The sequence below is a fragment of the Bos indicus x Bos taurus genome, chromosome 7, assembly GCF_003369695.1.
Source record: "Bos indicus x Bos taurus breed Angus x Brahman F1 hybrid chromosome 7, Bos_hybrid_MaternalHap_v2.0, whole genome shotgun sequence".
Lineage (NCBI taxonomy): Eukaryota > Metazoa > Chordata > Mammalia > Artiodactyla > Bovidae > Bos > Bos indicus x Bos taurus.
The window spans coordinates 26,576,609-26,594,946 of record NC_040082.1 but is presented as its reverse complement, the minus strand read 5'-3'; the positions used below and the strand labels follow the sequence as shown (position 1 = coordinate 26,594,946).

At 37.9% G+C, this 18,338-nt stretch overlaps 1 protein-coding gene across 2 annotated transcripts in view; it reads right to left on the bottom strand.

Moving 5' to 3' along the window:
- The window catches only part of EDIL3 (EGF like repeats and discoidin domains 3), a 482,936-nt gene that overhangs the window by 216,591 nt on the left and 248,007 nt on the right, over nt 1-18,338 (bottom strand). For both annotated transcript variants that reach the window (XM_027545670.1, XM_027545671.1), the window contains one exon: nt 5,245-5,358. In XM_027545670.1, the coding sequence (XP_027401471.1) occupies nt 5,245-5,358 (114 nt within the window). The remainder of the gene's footprint in view (nt 1-5,244; nt 5,359-18,338) is intronic.

Sequence of the window (18,338 nt, the reverse complement as noted above, 5' to 3'; positions counted from 1 at the left end):
TAGATAGTTAACTAAAGTGCTATCAATTTCCATTGAATTTACTTTAAACATCATGTTCTGTTAATCCTACATGACAAAGCATATCTATTCTCCTGAGAACAGGTTTCTCATTCCAGTTCATCATCCTTGTCCTTTGAAGATGTTTATAAAAATGGCCATGTGAACACTTGAATTTATTTAAAAGAAACAAGGGAATATAAATTAGAACTTAAATTGGAAGAATATCTGTAATACTGTAATAGGCATTAAGTGTGTGCTCAGTCGCTTTAGTCAGGTCTATGGACCTGAGATCCCATGGACTGTAGCCCATCAGGCTCTTCTGTCCATGGGATTTTCCCAGCAAGAATTCTGGAGTGGGTTGCCATTTCCTCCTCCAGGGACTCTTCCCAATCCAGGGATCGAACTCAGGTCTCCTGCAGCTCCTGCATTACAGGCGGGTTTTTTTTTTTCAACCACTGAGCTACCAGGGAAGCCCCATTAGGTGCTATGGGAACATCTTAAAAATTTTCACATATCAATCAAAAGTAGCTCCAATTAAAATAAAAATAATCAAAGTTAATCAAATGCCCTGTGGTAAAAAAAAAAAGATAAAACTAAAAAATAATTGAGATCTTTCAAAGTCAATGACAAGCTCTATGAATCATAACTGGAAATCTAAACTGAAATTATATAAATCAGATGTATAATTGCCTTAACTTACCCACAGATATTAGGAAATAATCAGTGTTAAAATTATAAGTACATTCTTTGCCAAGTATTAAAACACTTGTTAACATATGAACTAATTATATTGTTACAGAAAATGTTTAACAGGTGACTGATACACATAATAATTATTACCACAAAATTAAGCATTATCTTATAATAGACCTAGATATAAATTTATTCCTTACAAACTAAAAGTACTTAATAGCTGTATTAATTAAAGATATACATTATGAAAAATAATTCACATAACAATTTAAAAAATAATATTAAACTCTCATCTCAACATAAATGCCTTGCCTTTAATTATTTAAATGAAAATGAATGAATAAATGAATTTATACTTAGGTTTTTAAAATGTAGGATATCATTAATATTAAAAATATTTCATTTAATTACACTGAAAATCAGTCATAATAAATTGCTTAAAATTGAAAGTATGGTAAAAATGAGGAAAAGGCAAAGAAAAAGCTAAGGACTGAAAAAAAAAATCTTTTGATGATAAGCATATAGATATCAAGATCAGTCTCTCTACACAGTGAGAAATGCAACCTCCAAAATTACCACTTTTATATTTTGATATAAGGCTTGCTAGTAGTAGTAGCAGCTGGTAAGATCATAGTATCATATGACTGCTGACTATTTGAAATGAGTGAGAAGTAAATAAGTGATCTCAGATAAACTATCAAGATGCCTGCATGCAGAAATGGCCTAAAATGAGAAACTCTTATTTCAAGTTCATTTGCATACTGCTGCTGCTAAGTCACTTCAGTCGTGTCTGACTCTGTTTGACCCCATAGACGGCAGCCCATCAAGCTCCCCCGTCCCTGGGATTCTCCAGGCAAGAACACTGGAGTGGGTTGCCATGTCCTTCTCTAATGCATGAAAGTGAAAAGTGAAAATGAAGTCGCTCAGTCGTGTCCGACCCTCAGCGACCCCTTGGACTGTAGCCCACCAGGCTCCTCCGTCCATGCATAACCCCATTGCCAAATATACCAGATCTCAATAAACCCATCAGTACCATTAAGAAGGAAGTAGATATCTGTCAACTATACTTCAATATAAAGTCAAAATTTTAAAAAGGCAGAAGTGGTACAAGTGAGGCAAATGTAAGTGCAGGAGCCCCAGTGAGACTGAAGACAATTTAAATGTGAACACAAGGACAACAGCATTTGGTATGGATGCCCTCTAACCCTTCCCTCCCCCACCCCCTCAGCCCCGCACCCCTACACCAGTTCCCTGCCTTGCCAAGCACTTAATCTCCGTCATTCTCTCTTCCCTCTCTCACATGAAATATCTGCTGAAACAAATGGCTTGTCTCCCATTATTGCAGGTATAAACTGACCTTGTGGTATTCCTACAGGACAGCATACAAAGCCTGAAGAAAGTTTATCAATCTTAACTTCAGAGTGGACGTGAGCAAATTGGTTATAATCTCTGTAATGTCAACTCCCAAGATCCTAAACTCAATCAACTGGGAGCTGGCACTAGCTGTAACCTGCAGGTACTTCTGTATTGCGTGTAGTCAGGGGATGGTCTAAGTTTTCAGTGTGTAGCACTAAATCATCACTGTGGCAAGGTGCACTTTCTTACTCTGGATTTTCTAAACATTATAAAAAGCCACACAAAAAAGCAAAACCATATAGCCTCAGGATCAAAGACAATGGGAAGAATCAGAATCCTTATTACATATGCTTATAAATCAATGCTATAAAAACAAATACCCCAAGAGGAACATATTTTACAGTGTACCTTACGTGACCCTTTTTGATCCCTGTCAAGGCACAGATGAAGAAGGAAAACAGCAGAATGTCAGAGAATATGATAGATAATGGGAGGCACCTCACTGTCACATTCATGTCAGAAAGCAGTCTGGATTTACATATAGATATTATATAGAGACAAAACCAAGTCAAAGAAAAACAAAATTTTGTTAAATACAGTAGCAAAAACTAATTGGAAGACGCTAGATGCAAGCTGGGGGCAATTAAGCTCGAAGCCTATTTTGATACATCCTTCTTAATCTATCAGGTTTCTTTTCAGGGGTACTTTCACATGTGGTGACTTCAGTAATTGCTAATGGAGAGATGCACAAGCTTTAGTCATCGGTTTCACTTTCTAGCTCACATCCTTCCTTTTTCAATGGGTGGAGGTGACAGAATTCCACCTGAGCTATTTCAAATTGTAGTGTGGAAGAAGACTCTTGAGAGTCCCTTGAAGAGTAAGGAGATCAAACCAGTCAATTCTAAAGGAAATCAACCCTGAATATTCATTGAAAGGACTGATGATGAAGCTCCAATACTTTGGCCACCTAATGGGAAGATCTGACTCATTAAAAAACACCCTGATGCTGGGAAATACTGAGGGCAAGAGGAGAAGAGGGTGACAGAGGACGAGATGATTGCATGTCATTAGTGACTCAACGGACTGAGTTGGAGCAAACTCCGGGAGACAGGGAAGGACAGGGAAGCCTGGTGTGCTATATAGTTCATGGGACAAAAAGTCCGACACGGCTTAGTTACTGAACAACAATAACAGGCCACCAACTGGCTGTCTAGTTGCTCCTTGATCAATACAGGTGGCAAAGGCTCACTAGGCAGTATATTCAGGACCCATGAACCGCATGTTCATGCAAGAGCTGGGCCTGGGTGGGCCAAGGACTACTTGAAACTGAATTTAACTTAGTGGGAGATTAGTTAAACTCTTTGTAGGAAGGTTGCTAGGTTAGTTGCCTGGATGGCTATGGTTTATTCAGAATAATCTGCTTACTCAGACTCTCCTTTCCTTCCATTCATCCATGCTTGAACCTCCCTTTATTAACTTGTTCTCCGTGTCCTTCTCCAATTATTTTTATTTTTTAACTAGTTTTATTTATTTATGACTGTGCTTAGTCCTCACTGCTGTGCAGGCTTTTCTCATTTTGTGGCCGTGGGGGCTACTCTCTAGCTGCAAGGAGCAGGCTTCTCATTGCGGTTCCTTCTCTTGTTGCGGAGCACAGGCTCTAGGGCCTATGAGTACATATGTAGTTGCGGCTCCAGAGATTGTGAGCACAGGATCATTAGCTGTGGCACACGAGCTTAGTTGGCTTCACGGCCTGTGGGATCTTCCCGAATCAGGGATTGAACCAGTGTCTCCTGCATTGTCAGGTGGATTCTTTACCACTGAGCTCCCAGAGAAGCACCCTCCAATTATTTTCAAGCTTAGAAAAATTTTGCTCAATCTCAAGTATTTCTTTGATATTAACAACTTCGTCATTTTCATGAAGATTTTCAGGACTAGGGTGATGAGAATCCCCAGATCATTTTGTTTAAATACATAACCCAAATTAATTCTTCAATAACTTTTCTTGTTTTATTTTATAAATTACCGTTGTCAATGGGAATAAAGAGAGGGAAAGTGAGAAATAAAATTGTTACTCTGGCTAAAGAGAAAGAGAAGAGAAAGAGGGAGAGAGGGATGGAGTGAGTGTGTGCGTGTGTGTGTATGTGTGTGTATAAGAGAGAGTAGAGGTGGAAGGTGCTTCCAAGTTTACCATGTTCAGCTCTATCCACAGAGACATCTTGATTTAGAGAAAAATATACAGAATTTGGAATCTTAAGACCTGATTCTAGATTCCTTCCAGTTCTGCTTTTGGCACTAACTTTGAGAGCCTGGGAAAACCACAAAGCCCACGTGTCTTAGTTTCCATGTCTGAATTCTCATCTGCATTTGCATTCTCAACTTGCATAATGTTACAATGCTCTAACATCATTATATACATCAAAGCCATAGCACTATGAAGTTCTATAAATGTCCAACAATTAATAAACTACACCACTACTGTTCTCATTAGCAAGTATTTGTGCCCAATTCTGATCTCCTTCCACCAACTATAATCCCGTTATTACCTCTCCCTACTTTTTGTTTGTTTGTTTTTGGAAAGGTGGGGTGCTCTGTGCTTCATGGTAAATACTTCAGGCAAATTATTGTCCTATAATTTGATCCATCACTTCAAGACCTTACAGACTTAGGCTTCCAAGAAGACAAATAAATGGCCTATCTTACTAATAGATAGGCCACCTTAACATGAATCCTCATTAATCTCTACCTTTTATTTGTGACCAAGGTTCTCTGTTTAGAATGCTCTGAATTTATTGTTTGAACCAGAATAACCAGCCTGGGAGGAAATTAGGTCCTATATATACTCAAAAGCCAAAATGAGGCTCATAAAAGTGATGCACTTGTGTCTTTACAGAACTGTTGAGCTCCTTTGAGGTCACAAGGTATCCACTATCCCTACCACTCGCATCCCTATCAGGCTCCGAGACCCATCCAGGAGTATATATGTACACTAACAACATTTGATTGTTATCATATTTGATAACAACAAATATCAATTGTTATATATTTGATAACAACAAATATGAAATGCACATTTCAATATATTATAAACCCCAGAAGCAATTACTGATTTTGACCCAAATTCCATAATAAGTGAAAGTGATGCAAACAGAGGATATATATACATATATAGATATTCATATATATGTGAATACTTACTGTACTGACAATTTCTTCCCATGAATTCTCCTGGGCACTCACAGGAATAGTTAGCAACAAGGTCTGTACATATCCCACCATTTTTGCAGGGCTCAGCTTCGCATTCATTTATATCTGAGGAAAATAGGAAGAAGAGAGAAAGAGAATTACTGGTGAAAAAAGATAGATTTTTAGAAGGTTTTAGGCATTTCAAGTAAGAGAAGCTCTAAATAATGTCATGTGCATATGTCTTGTCAATAATATAAATGGTGCTTACAATAGACAATTTGTTAACAATCAAACTGAGTCAAGTTCAAATGGAATTGAGAATCCAAACCCAACAGAACTAAAACACTCTCTAATCCTGAAAATAAACATGACTAGTTGGGGAAATATTCAGTGTGTCCTTAAAATTATATCAAACAAATTAATCCTGATCGAGAAATGAATTGGTATCACTTACAAGATCTAGACACCTCCCCAGCAGCAACCACTGCCAATTAACACTGTATCATTTCATCTTAATTTATTAAAATTCTCACTGACAGAGATGTTTTAGTTTCTAAATAGTTCGCCTTTGATGAATGCGATGAGAAGCAAATTAGAGTTAATAGCTAAAGCTTGTTACATGCAAAATATAATAAATGTAAATGACGATCATTTCCTAATTTCATTCAAGGGTTTCTAAAGTTAGGATGACTAACGGGATTTACCTTTGATATACTATTATTATACCCGATGAAAAATCATATGATATATAAAACATTCAGCAAATTATACTAAATTCCATGCTAATTTTGGATAACAGGGACAATAAATGGGATTTTGAAAAAAAAAAAAAACGGAATAATGATGAACTCAGTGAAGTATCAATCACCGATATTTGCACATCATTTCCTCTAAGCACAGCCCCGAGTTTGGCTCTGTGGGAACTAGTAAAGTAATTGGAGGATGTACACGGCTCTGACTGCTTTCCCTTCTATCATCTGTTTCAATTGAACACCTGCTCTGCTCCTATTCCCACAACCGCTTCTTACATACCTAAATGCTCTTCCTTAGGAATCGTCTTTCTGTGGGCCTTTCCCTCTCACAGTCAATCCGTGAACTTTACAAATGCAGGACCTGTCCAGTACTGTTTTCTGTACCCCCCAAAATGCCACACATTATCTAGAACACCACTAGTACCCAGTAAGTATTGCTTCATCAAATATCTCACAAAATAGTGGTGCAATCTGAAGAAAATTATTTCAGACGTGTAATATGCCTTCTGATGAACATATCAAAAGCTGTTCTAAAGTTCTGGGTTTTCACGGTGCTTAAAACAATATGATCATAAATTACCCTCTCAATATTAAACAAGGACAAAATATTAGAAAACTTCTAGTTTTCCTTTTCCTTTAACGTCTTTCTTATAAACAGGATCTCCTCCTGGAAGCAGATTCGTTCACCCTCTCATTCTCAGATTATGGCAAAGTTTGGTCTAAATTTCTTTAGGCAGGTGACCACTTTATAAAATATTTCTGGTCCTTTTTTGGTTTCTGGTCAACTGTTGCATCTTGAGAGTAGAGATAATTCATGACTGTGTTCAGAAATAATCCAAATCATTTAAACCACAGTGGAGTGCTCAATCATGTGTGACTCTTTGCTAGTTCAAGGACTGCAGGGCACCAGGCTTCCGTGTCCATGGGATTCTCTAGACAAGAATACCGGAGTGGGTTGCCATTTCCTACTCCAAGGGATCTTCCCAACCCAGGGTGGCAGGAGGAGTTTTTACCAGCTGAGCCACCTGGGAATCCCATTTTAAGCAAATATAACATCAAATAATAGGATTAAATCACAATCTGATCATTCTAAGAAACAGCTGTGTACTATAAAATATAATAGACTCAAATTTTTGACACTAAAACTTCCATGAGAGGAAGAAGGAAGGAAGGAAAGTACTAAAGGAAGAATATGTCATTTATTCATTCTCACCTGATGAAATATTTAGCTCTTTTTTCCCTCAAAAATTCATCTAATCTTTATTTATATGGGATGAACATGAAACATATTTTCATTAAATTTTGAAAGTGGCACAGAAATCACTGTGTTATTTATTTTCTTACCTGCTCAGTACAAGGTAGGGGCAATAACTGGCAATAACTGGCAATAACTTTGGAACATGCCTAATGTGTCTTTGCCTACATCATATCTATGGCAATTTGTTTCAGGTGAGGTATGTCAGTGGCCAATAAAAAGTTAAATCATCAGGTCTTAAAGAATACATTGCCTTATTTTGTAAAGTTAGACATAAAAAAAGTATTCTTATTATATATATGTATATATATCTATGTGTGTGTGTGTGTATATATATATATACACACACACTGAGGTGATACTGAGTATTAATATCTGAAAAAGACCACATAAGGGGAATAAAATTTGATCTTGGACTTGAGGGGAAGTCAGTTAGGATTAATAAAAACAGGATGAAGACGGCATTGTATTAACATTGCCAAGCAGGGATCCAGAATGAGTCACGACTTTGAAGAGGAGTGTTCATGGTGTGATGGTGTGTTCAAGCACACAAACAGCAGTTTGTCTGGAGCAGAGAGTGGGAAGGAGGGTGCTATAAACCAAGTATGGGATGTAGGTAGGGGCCAGATTATCATGAATGCCCAGTGTCAGCTAAGGGAGACAGGCTTTCTCTTTGGCACTGAAGACGTGGAACTGGCTGGGAAGGTAGCTTCTGTACCCTGGTTTCCTAGAAAGACCTAGAAAAGCCATATGTGGAATGGACTTAAAGAAATGAATTCAGGAAGGCTGTATAGGGACCCACCCAGGATTTGAAGCTAAGGGATACAACATACATTTTAATTCTCATGTAAGAGAATTACCTTACCTGAGCATTTCTCATTTCAGTATTGACCTATATTACAAGTATAATCAAACTCAGCTCTTGAGGCTTTGAAATGTTAAGAAGAAGGAAGTCTTCATAGCTGATGATATGCAACCAATCAAGAGTTATTATATATCCTTTTAGGATATGTATGCACCATTTTTCTTTGCTTCCTCATTTCTTCTATGTTTTTAAACAATAAGTAGTACTTTACACTGGAGAAGGCAATGGCAACCCACTCCAGTCCTCTTGCCTGGAAAATCCCATGGGCGGAAGAGCCTGGTAGGCTGCAGTCCATGGGGTCGGGAAGAGTCAAACACGACTGAGCGACTTCTCTTTGACTTTTCACTTTCATGCATTGGAGAAGGAAATGGCAACCCACTCCAGTGTTCTTGGCTGGAGAATCCCAGGGACGGGGGAGCCTGGTGGGCTGCTGTCTATGGGGTCCCACAGAGTTGGACATGACTGAAGCGACTTAGCAGCAGCAGCAACAGTACTTTACACAGGAGAATGTGAATTTAATTGAAATTAATCAACCTTTGAATTTCTATGTACTTGTTCATCAGACTGGGTCTACTGTCACCAACAATTAAGTTGAAATTAACAACATTTGTTTCTAAAAATACAGTTATACCTTTACCCAGGGGTTAACTCGAGGTGGAATGAACTGAAATTGCATTTGTGGAAGAGAAAATGCTTTCTAGCCATTATTCAGTTTGTGATTTAAAAAAAATGACCTTTTACTGTTTATGCATTTTTTAGATAAAAATGACTACTTTAACCTAAATTCATAAAATTAAAAACACTATATTGAGTTTAATACTTTAATAAAGTAGCAAAATAAGTAAAACATTTCTATGTACACACCTAGTAACATGTAAGCTCAGATAACAGATGCAAATTACACAGGAGCTTTTATATATCAATATAATGTAAGAGTTCTTACAGCAGTGAAGGCTATTTGCACAGTGATTAACACTGAAAGCAATCTAAATGGAAACAGACCTCAATTTGGATAAATCATGTTTAATTAAAGACTGGATATAAATGTTCACAGAATATAATGTAATGAAATGAAAGTTAAACTCCTTTGTAATAAATCACATAGATCTCTCTTTGTCATAGATCATGCCATTACCATTTCCAGAAAAAAGTCCTCATATCTTGGGCTCCAAAATCACCGTGGACTGTGACTGCAAGCATGACATTAAAAGATGCTTGCTGCTTGGGAGGAAAGCTATGACAAACTTAGACAGTGTATTTAAAAGCAGAGACATCATTTTGCTGACAAAGGTCCATATAGTCAAAGCTATGGTTTTTCTAGTTGTCAGGTCTGGATGTGAGAGTTGGACCATAAAGAAGGCTGAGCATCAAGAATTGATGCTTCTGAACTGTGGTGTTGGAGAAGACTCTTGAGAGTCCCTTGGATAGCAAGGAGATCAAACCAGTCAATCCTAAAGGAAATCAACTCTAAATATTCATTGGGAGGACTGATGTTGAAGTTGAACCTCCAATACTTCGGCCACCTGAAGGAAGAGCTGACTCATTGGAAAAGGCTCTGATGCTGGGAAAGACTGAAGGCAAAAGGAGAAGGGGGCAGAGGCAGAAAATGAGATGGATATGGCATCACAGACTCAATGGACATGAATTTGAGCAAACCCCAGGAGACAATGAAGGATAGGAAAGCCTGGCCTGCTGCAGTCCATGGGGTCGCAAAGAGTCAGATATGAAGTAGCAACTGAACAACAATGAATTTCAAATACACTGAGATATTCTAAAGTATTTTATAACTAAGAAAATTTTGATACAGCAATTCTATATAAAAATAGGAATTTCTATATTTGGTTATTTTAATAGTTCATTTATAATTATAACTTTTTGAGTTTTTTAGTTCTATGACTGCTCCCCTGAGAACTGTTCTTAAAAGTAGCATCATTCAAAGCTAGATTTTATAACAACACATCTAGCTGAATCCTGATTCCTCACTGAAAACATTAAACTTTGCTGCCTACTTTCTAGCTGACTGAAGGAAAGTGGAAAGAGTTGAGCACAAATTCCTAGATATAAACTCATGGTGCATGTGTGTGAAGAAATTAAAAAGCAAAGCAAAGGAAGGGGAGAAATAGATGAGAGAGTAGATAGTTGATCACAATAGCATGCATATCTTTTAAACAAAAAGTACTCTTCAAGGGTTTCCAGACCCCTTTTCTGTTGTAAATACAGAAACTCATTAGTATTATATGCAAAACTTAGTTTCTCTATCTTTACTATTATTTTGCCCTTAACCCACCTTACACAGATTTGGAAAGGAATGCTGCAGTCTTTCCTCTTAGGCTTGGCTTTTTGCTAACAGAAATACTGTAAACCCATGCATTCTCTGGCGGTGTCACTGTAAAGAAGTCTAGTAATTGCAAAACACATATATTCATTGTGATCATTCTGAGTACTCATGAACTTGCACACATCTGCATCATGAGAAGTGCTCAGTTACTTCAAGTCTTTTTTTTTCTTGATCTCTGTTAGACCCATCACTGTGCAAAATATAGCCCCAAGCCCATGAAACTGACTTCAAAGTAGTAGGTTAGCACAGAGTTTTTAAAATCAAAATTATATTGGATTGGTCACAAAGTTCATTTGGGCTTTTCCATAACTTACAGAAAAACCCAAATTAACTTTTTGGCCAACCCAATATTTGCTAGTTCCTTTATCTGTGTCTTCAAAAAACAATGACTTCTCTGGGCATGAGTCTTGCTACAGAAATGCTGCTGCTTCTTCTCAGATAATTATATTTAAATAATCTGTAATCCCATTCTTCGTTATAGACTCCACCAACTGGCCAGAGATGAAGTGGAGATTTCTGAAGTCTAATTTTCTAGGACGTCCAGTGGAAACTTTCAAAATGAATTGACTAAATAATTAATTAATTAGTTTTCAAACTGACTACCATTTGCAACATGCAGAATAGAAATGACTGTACATTGCACACGTGGGCCATGGGAGTGCCAGCTTACCCTTACTTCTCTCCAGAGCTCCCGAGGTGGGCACCATCTAGCCCAGTCGTTCAACTACATTTACTTTGCCAACTTGGCCTGGAATATTTTCAATACTGACCATCATTTAGACTAGGACATCCACTCCTTTTTAGGACAGAAATCCATGTAACCTCCTCTTGAGTGGAGGAAAAAGACAACTTAATTCATTCCGGAAATGACCTCCTTTTGATCCCCAAGTATATTCAGGTCCTATGAGCATTAAGAAAGAGCAACTGATTGTCAGGCTGAGCACCCTAATTTTGATATATTAAAAGGATACCATAATTAAGCCCTTTTTTTCTTCTCAAAGACATAATTCCTTGGCTCCCTTATTCCCTTCCCTCAGGTTGTCTTTTTTCCTGCAATATTGTTATTGACTGTTAATTAGCCAGCAAGAGCTTATTTTCAAGAGTCTGCTCTTTTTGATCCTTAACAACCTATCTTCCCTGGGCTCCCCATTAGCAATTAAATAGTCTCCAGACCTCCTGTGAGTGACTGTCTTTTAAAATTTGACCTTTTATATTTTTTTTCTTATCTAAAGACTATGCTTATTCAATTTCTCTTTTAAGGCTGAATAAATTATGATGAATTTCTAGGAATTCTGTCCTCCCACTCAGATACTGAATTAAATTAAGTCATAATCAGAATAATCTATAGGATTCCCCAATCATTTCTAGGACAAGACAGTATATTTTTAATTACGTGTGCTTGAATGCTGTTTTGATCCGGCCTTTTGCTATATTGCTAGCAATTCCTTTTAAAATAGCAAATTAAAATGAGCCTTCTTCAATCAGAACATATCACACACAAACCTTTTATAATAATTTACTGATAACTTTCATTACCAAGAACAACAGTGTAAAAAAATATCCAAGAGGTATTTACCCATCACCACTTACTAACAAAGATAGTATTCTATGCTCATCTGTATGGCATCCTGAAACTTATTTGGGGACCTCAATTTTGATGCAAAAACCTCTGCTACTGGTAACCAGGTAGAGCCCAATTCTCTAGAATGTTTCCATATAAAATTATTTCAGTAAGGCTTTATTTGTCTTAATCAGATATTTGGCCAGCAAGATAAGACAGCCATTCCAAGATACTTATAAAGCCAAAACCAGGGAATATGGAAGAAGGCTTGAGGGAGGGGTAATCAAGAGGATGATACAACTCAAATATTAGAGGCCTTGAAGAAATTCATTTAAAAAGCTATATGAAAAACACAGTAGATGCCAAAATGAACCAATGTCTCTGGTAAAATTTTTTACCAAAGAGCAAACCATTGCAACGAACATTACCTTGGGGACACGTGGCACAGTAAGCTGACCTGCAATAAATATTTGCTGATTGGTAAGAAAGAACTGAGAATATTAGAGACCTGGGGAATCTCCATGTGTACTAGGACAGTGAGTTCCTTGGTTGGGGCAGATGTACCAGCTTATTTCTAAAGGAGTTCTATTAAGGAAAATGGATTTAGAGCAATGCTTCCTTTAAAAGTTAGAACTTTAAAATACACCAGATACAAAGCTACCCCACTAGAGATTCTAATTTAAATGGACTTGAGTGGAATGAAGGCATATTTATGTTATACACTTTATTGTTATACAGTCAGCCTAAGATTCTAAGGGTAACCGGGGTTGACAGCACATAGAACCTCTGTGCATAAGCCCATCTATCCATCCACCCATCCTCAGTTCTCTGCTAGGTTCCAAGAATGCAAAGATTAATATATCATGGTCCCTTACTTTCCTCAAGGCTCTTATAGTACAGTGTGTGTGTGTGTGTGTGTGTGTGTGTGTGTGTGTGTTAGTCGCTCAGTCGTGTCCAACTCTTTGCAACCCCATGGATTTGTCCATGGGATTCTCCAGGTAAGAGTACTGGAGTGGGTTGCCATGATTAGACAGACAAAGTGACAAGTGCTCTAAAAAATGGATGCTAAGTTTCTCAAAGAAATTTCAAATATCAATAACTAAATTACTCTAGCAGACTAGACAATGTTGAGTTAGAGAGGAGTCTGACTGTGGAAAACACTTCTGAGTTATGTCAAGTTACAACTAATTACTCTGAAAGTTATTTTTCTAAAATAATAAGCATCTTATTATTCTGCATATCTAATAGTGACTCCTCATTGTCCTATAGTTCTTTGCTCAAAGTATAAAACTTATATATGTTTCCCAATTTCCTATTTTTATTATGTGTGATATAATTTGTATATTTTTGCATATTCATAATGGTCTATCCAAAATTAATTACTCTATTCTGTCAGATGCATGTTAAATTAGTTTGCTAGCAGTTCTCTCAATTTTAGTGGTTAATACTAAGGTTCAACTGTTTTGGATTTTTTTTTTCTATAGTGAGCTATCAAAAATCCATAACTGGCTAAATGAGTTGGGATTCACATGGGAAGCACAACTACAATTCACATGGCTGCTTTTCACCCACCCATTCACTCACTCACTCATTCATTCATTCATTAAAACTCTGGTGAGCACCTTCCATGAATCAGATTCTAAAATATATCATAGGATACATCAGGGAATAGGGATAGCTCTAAGAGGTCTCACCTCCTATAAGTCTATTCAGAGAGATAATTATAATAAAATGTGTGCTACATATCATTATGTACAAAATGTACTGTGATCACAGATGAGGCAACAGCTTTCTCTAGAGGAGATGTGGAAGAAGGCAATATTTGGTTCGTGTTTAAAGGATCAGCAGGAGATTTTTAGATGTGTTACAGTGGGAAGGAACATAAAAGGACACAGAGTTTTCAGTGAGAACTGAGCACTTTCAAATGTCTGGATATGCACAGGGACTACATGTGTGGAACTGCTAGGGATGGTGGTGACTAGCTAGTCTGGGACTAGATTTTTACACCCTTACAAATCAAGTTAAGGAGTTTGAACTTTAGTCCTTGGATACTGGAAAGTTAATAGAGAATTTAAGAAGAGTGGAAAAGGGAGCAGGGATTCAATAGATCTGTGGTTTAAAAAGCTCATTCACTCTAGAATTTCATTACTGGTAACATTTGGAAAAATAATTAAAAAACTTGGAAGGGAAATTTAAATTGACTATATCACTTAGACCATACATATAACATGAGAACTACAGCATGCATTTTTAAACATTAAGTTTGATTTTAAATGCATGCTGCTGCTGCTGCTGCTGCTGCTAAGTCGCTCCAGTCGTGTCCGACTCTGTGTGACCCCATAGACGGCAGCCCACCAGGCTCTGCCGTCCCTGGGATTCTCCAGGCAAGAACACTGGAGTGGGTTGCCATTTCCTTCTCCAATGCATGAAAGTGAAAAGTGAAAGTGAAGTCGCTCAGTCGTGTCCAACTCTTAGCGACCCCATCGACTGCAGCCTACCAGGCTCCTCCGTCCATGGGATTTTCCAGACAAGAGTACTGGAGTGGGGTGCCATTGCCTTCTCCTTTAAATGCATAGAGACTTCCTAATATTTAGGGTTGCCAGATCCAGCAAATAAAAATGCAAGATGTCCATGCAATATCTGACTCATAGCTTATCAAAAAAAATTTTTATCTGCAATTCAAATTCACCTTGCCATCCTATATTTTATTTGGATATCCTACTTGCATTGTCAACTAGAATACGATCTCTCCATATTTTCTTTCTTTCCTTTAAAATAAGCACTTTAATTTCAGCAATATGGCCATGCTTTCCATTTTGTATATTCAGCAGACCCTAAGGAAAAGTACCTGAAGTAGAAAATCATTATTGACAAATGAGTCCTCCTCAGGCTTTTGCTCAAACTAAAATTTATTGCTTGAATTCAGCAAAGCAGTTCAAAATCTTTAGAATTTACCTGTATGTAAGCTTCAGTGTATTATTTATATAGTTATACTTGTATATATACTTCAGCTATGTAAGAGCCAAAGAAACCCACTTCTAAATAGACAAGCAGTTGGGGATTTCAGAAATAAAATATTAAGATATTCATTAAGCCAAAATCACTTAAGAATTTGAGAAAAATTACTAGGATGAATAAAAGAATTGGGGGAAAATTTGAACTCTTATCAGAAAATTAATTCAAAACAGTTTGGAATATAGAATATGCATGAAACCGTAACCACTTATTTCACTACATATACAAGTTGTAAGTAGAGAGTTTAACACTGATATATCATTTTAAGACATATTTTTATCAAGAGAAGTTTTATTTTTTTTTTTCAAGAGAAGTTTTAAAGGAGTAAACTGAAACCAGGTTGAATTATTTTTCTCTTCAATGACAGTAATAAGCAACAGTGACAGACAGTAACTTATACTAAAAATGATGAGCCACTAAAAGCATACAAGCAATGCCACATTTAAATAACAGGCACTGACTCGATGATGTGAGTCTGAGTGAACTCCGGGAGTTGGTGATGGAGAGGGAGGCCTGGCGTGCCTCGATTCATGGGGTCGCAAAGAGTCAGACATGACTGAGCGACTGATCTGATCTGATCTGATACACAGTTATATTTTGAATACATAGAAACTTTAGCTCTAGAATTAATTTCTTAAAAATAACTGCAATTTTTATAAAGTATGTACAAATAGTACTTTGGGATGACAACCTATTGACAAAAATTAGCAAATTCAACCACTTGTACTATGAGCCAAACATTGTTTTAAGCATTTTGTATTTATTATCACGCCTTCTGAGCTACTTACTATTATCATGAGTTTTCCAGATGAAAACTTGAGACATTGAAAATATAAAACACTAGCCTAGAGTCGCACATATGGTAAAACTGAGATTAAAACCCAGATAATTTGTCTTCAGAATCTGTACTATTCACCAGTTAACTTCACCACCACTAGGAAATATGAAAGTCTTTCACCTTCACTTCATGGTTGCTTTCAAGGCGCCACTCTACCTGCTGAGGAGGGCAGAAAAGTCATACTACCTAGTCCTTGATCTACAAATGTAGTGGGATTCCCAGTGGTTCAGTGGTAAAGAATCTACCTGCCAATGCAGGAGACATGGGAGATGCGGGTTCAATCTCTGGCTGGAGAAGATGCCCTAGAGGAGGATATGGCAACCCACTCCACTGTTCTCGCCTGAAGAATCCCATGCTGCTGCTGCTGCTAAGTCGCTTCAGTCGTGTCCGACTCTGTGCGACCCCATAGACGGCAGCCCACCAGGCCCCACCATCCCTGGGATTCTCCAGGCAAGAACACTGGAGTGGGTTGCCATTTCCTCCTCCAATGCATGGAAGTGAAAAGTGAAAATGAAGTTGCCCAGTCGTGTCCGACTCTTCGCAACCCCATGGACTGCAGCCTTCCAGGCTCCTCCATCCATGGGATTTTCCAGGCAAGAGTACTGGAGTGGGTTGCCATTGCCTTCTCTGGAAGAATCCCATAGACAACCACAAATCCCATAGAAATCCCATAGACTGAATAGGGACAGAGTAGTATTAGTATTGCCACTCTAGGCCAAAGACTCCAGTACTAAAATCTTAGTTTGGAATTCTTTTCCCTAATTCTTTTGTTCCTTTTAGTAATTTTTTCATACTCTTAGTTTAGGCTTAATAGGCATCCGTTTTAATTTTATTCCTGAAATTCACATCATTGTCTATTTAGAAATGGACATTTTTGGCTCTTACATTCTTTGATACTTGCCTTTTAACCTTACATTCTGATGAAAAGAATACATTTTTTTGTTTCTTTAGAGAGGACATGGATGTATTTTATACCTGTAGAGTTGGAATTTTTATTTTTCAAAGGAGATAATTCACAGTTTTAAAAATCTTTGTTTGCAAGATAACACACACACAGATAAATACACAGAGCAATAGAGTTAAATGAGTTATTGTTAAGACAATCTGTGCAACAGTCACCAAGGTCAAACACAAGAATAATGCCAGCACTTCAGAGCCTTCCTTTGTCCTTCCATTCACAACTTCCTCTCCATCCTCACAAACATAACTGATTTCCTGCTTATTATGGCAATACCAGCCTCACTCTGTATGGTTTAGAGTTTTGTTGCCTAAATCAGATCAGATCAGATCAGTCACTCAGTTGCGTCCGACTCTTTGCGACCCCATGAATCGCAGCACGCCAGGCCTCCCTGTCCATCACCACTCGCGGGATTCACTCACACTCAATGTCCATCCAGTCAGTGCTGCCATCCAGCCATCTCATCCTCTGTCGTCCCCTTCTCCTCCTGCCCCCAATCCCTTCCGGTATCAGAGTATTTTCCAATGAGTCATCTCTTCGCAGGAGGTGATCAAAGTACTGGAATTTCAGCTTCAGCATCATTCCTTCCAAAGAAAACCCAGGGCTGATCTCCTTCAGAATGGACTGGTTGGATCTTCTTGCAGTCCAAGGGACTCTCAAGAGTCTTCTCCAACACCACAGTTCAAAAGCATCAATTCTTCGGCCCTCAGCCTTCTTCACAGTCCAACTCTCACATCCATACATGACCACAGGAAAAACCATAGCCTTGACTAGACAGACCTTTGTCGGCAAAGTAATGTCTCTGTTTTGAATATGCTATCTAGGTTGGTCATAACTTTCCTTCCAAGGAGTAAGCATCTTTTAATTTCATGGCTGCAGTCACCATCTGTAGTGGTTTTGGAGCCCAGAAAAATAAAGTCTGACACTGTTTCCACTGTTTCCCCATCTATTTCCCATGAAGTGATGGGACCGGATGCCATCATCTTTGTTTTCTGAATGTTGAGCTTTAAGCCAACTTTTTCTCTCTCCACTTGCACTTTCATCAAGAGGCTTCAGAGTTCCTCTTCACTTTCTGCCATAAGGGTGGTGTCATCTGCATATCTGAGGTTATTGATATTTCTCCCGGCAATCTTGATTCCAGCTTGTGTTTCTTCCAGTCCAGCGTTTTTCATGATGTACTCTGCATATAAGTTAAATAAACAGGGTGACAATATACAGCTTTGACAAACTCCTTTTCCTATTTGGAACCAGTCTGTTGTTCCATGTCCAGTTCTAACTGTTGCTTCCTGACCTGCATACAAATTTCTCAAGAGGCAGATCAGGTGGTCTGGTATTCCCATCTCTTTCAGAATTTTCCACAGTTTTTTGTGATCCACACAGTCAAAGGCTTTGGCATAGTCAATAAAGCAGAAATAGATGATTTTCTGGAACTCTCTTGCTTTTTCCATGATCCAGCGGATGTTGGCAATTTGATCTCTGGTTCCTCTGCCTTTTCTAAAACCAGCTTGAACATCAGGAAGTTCA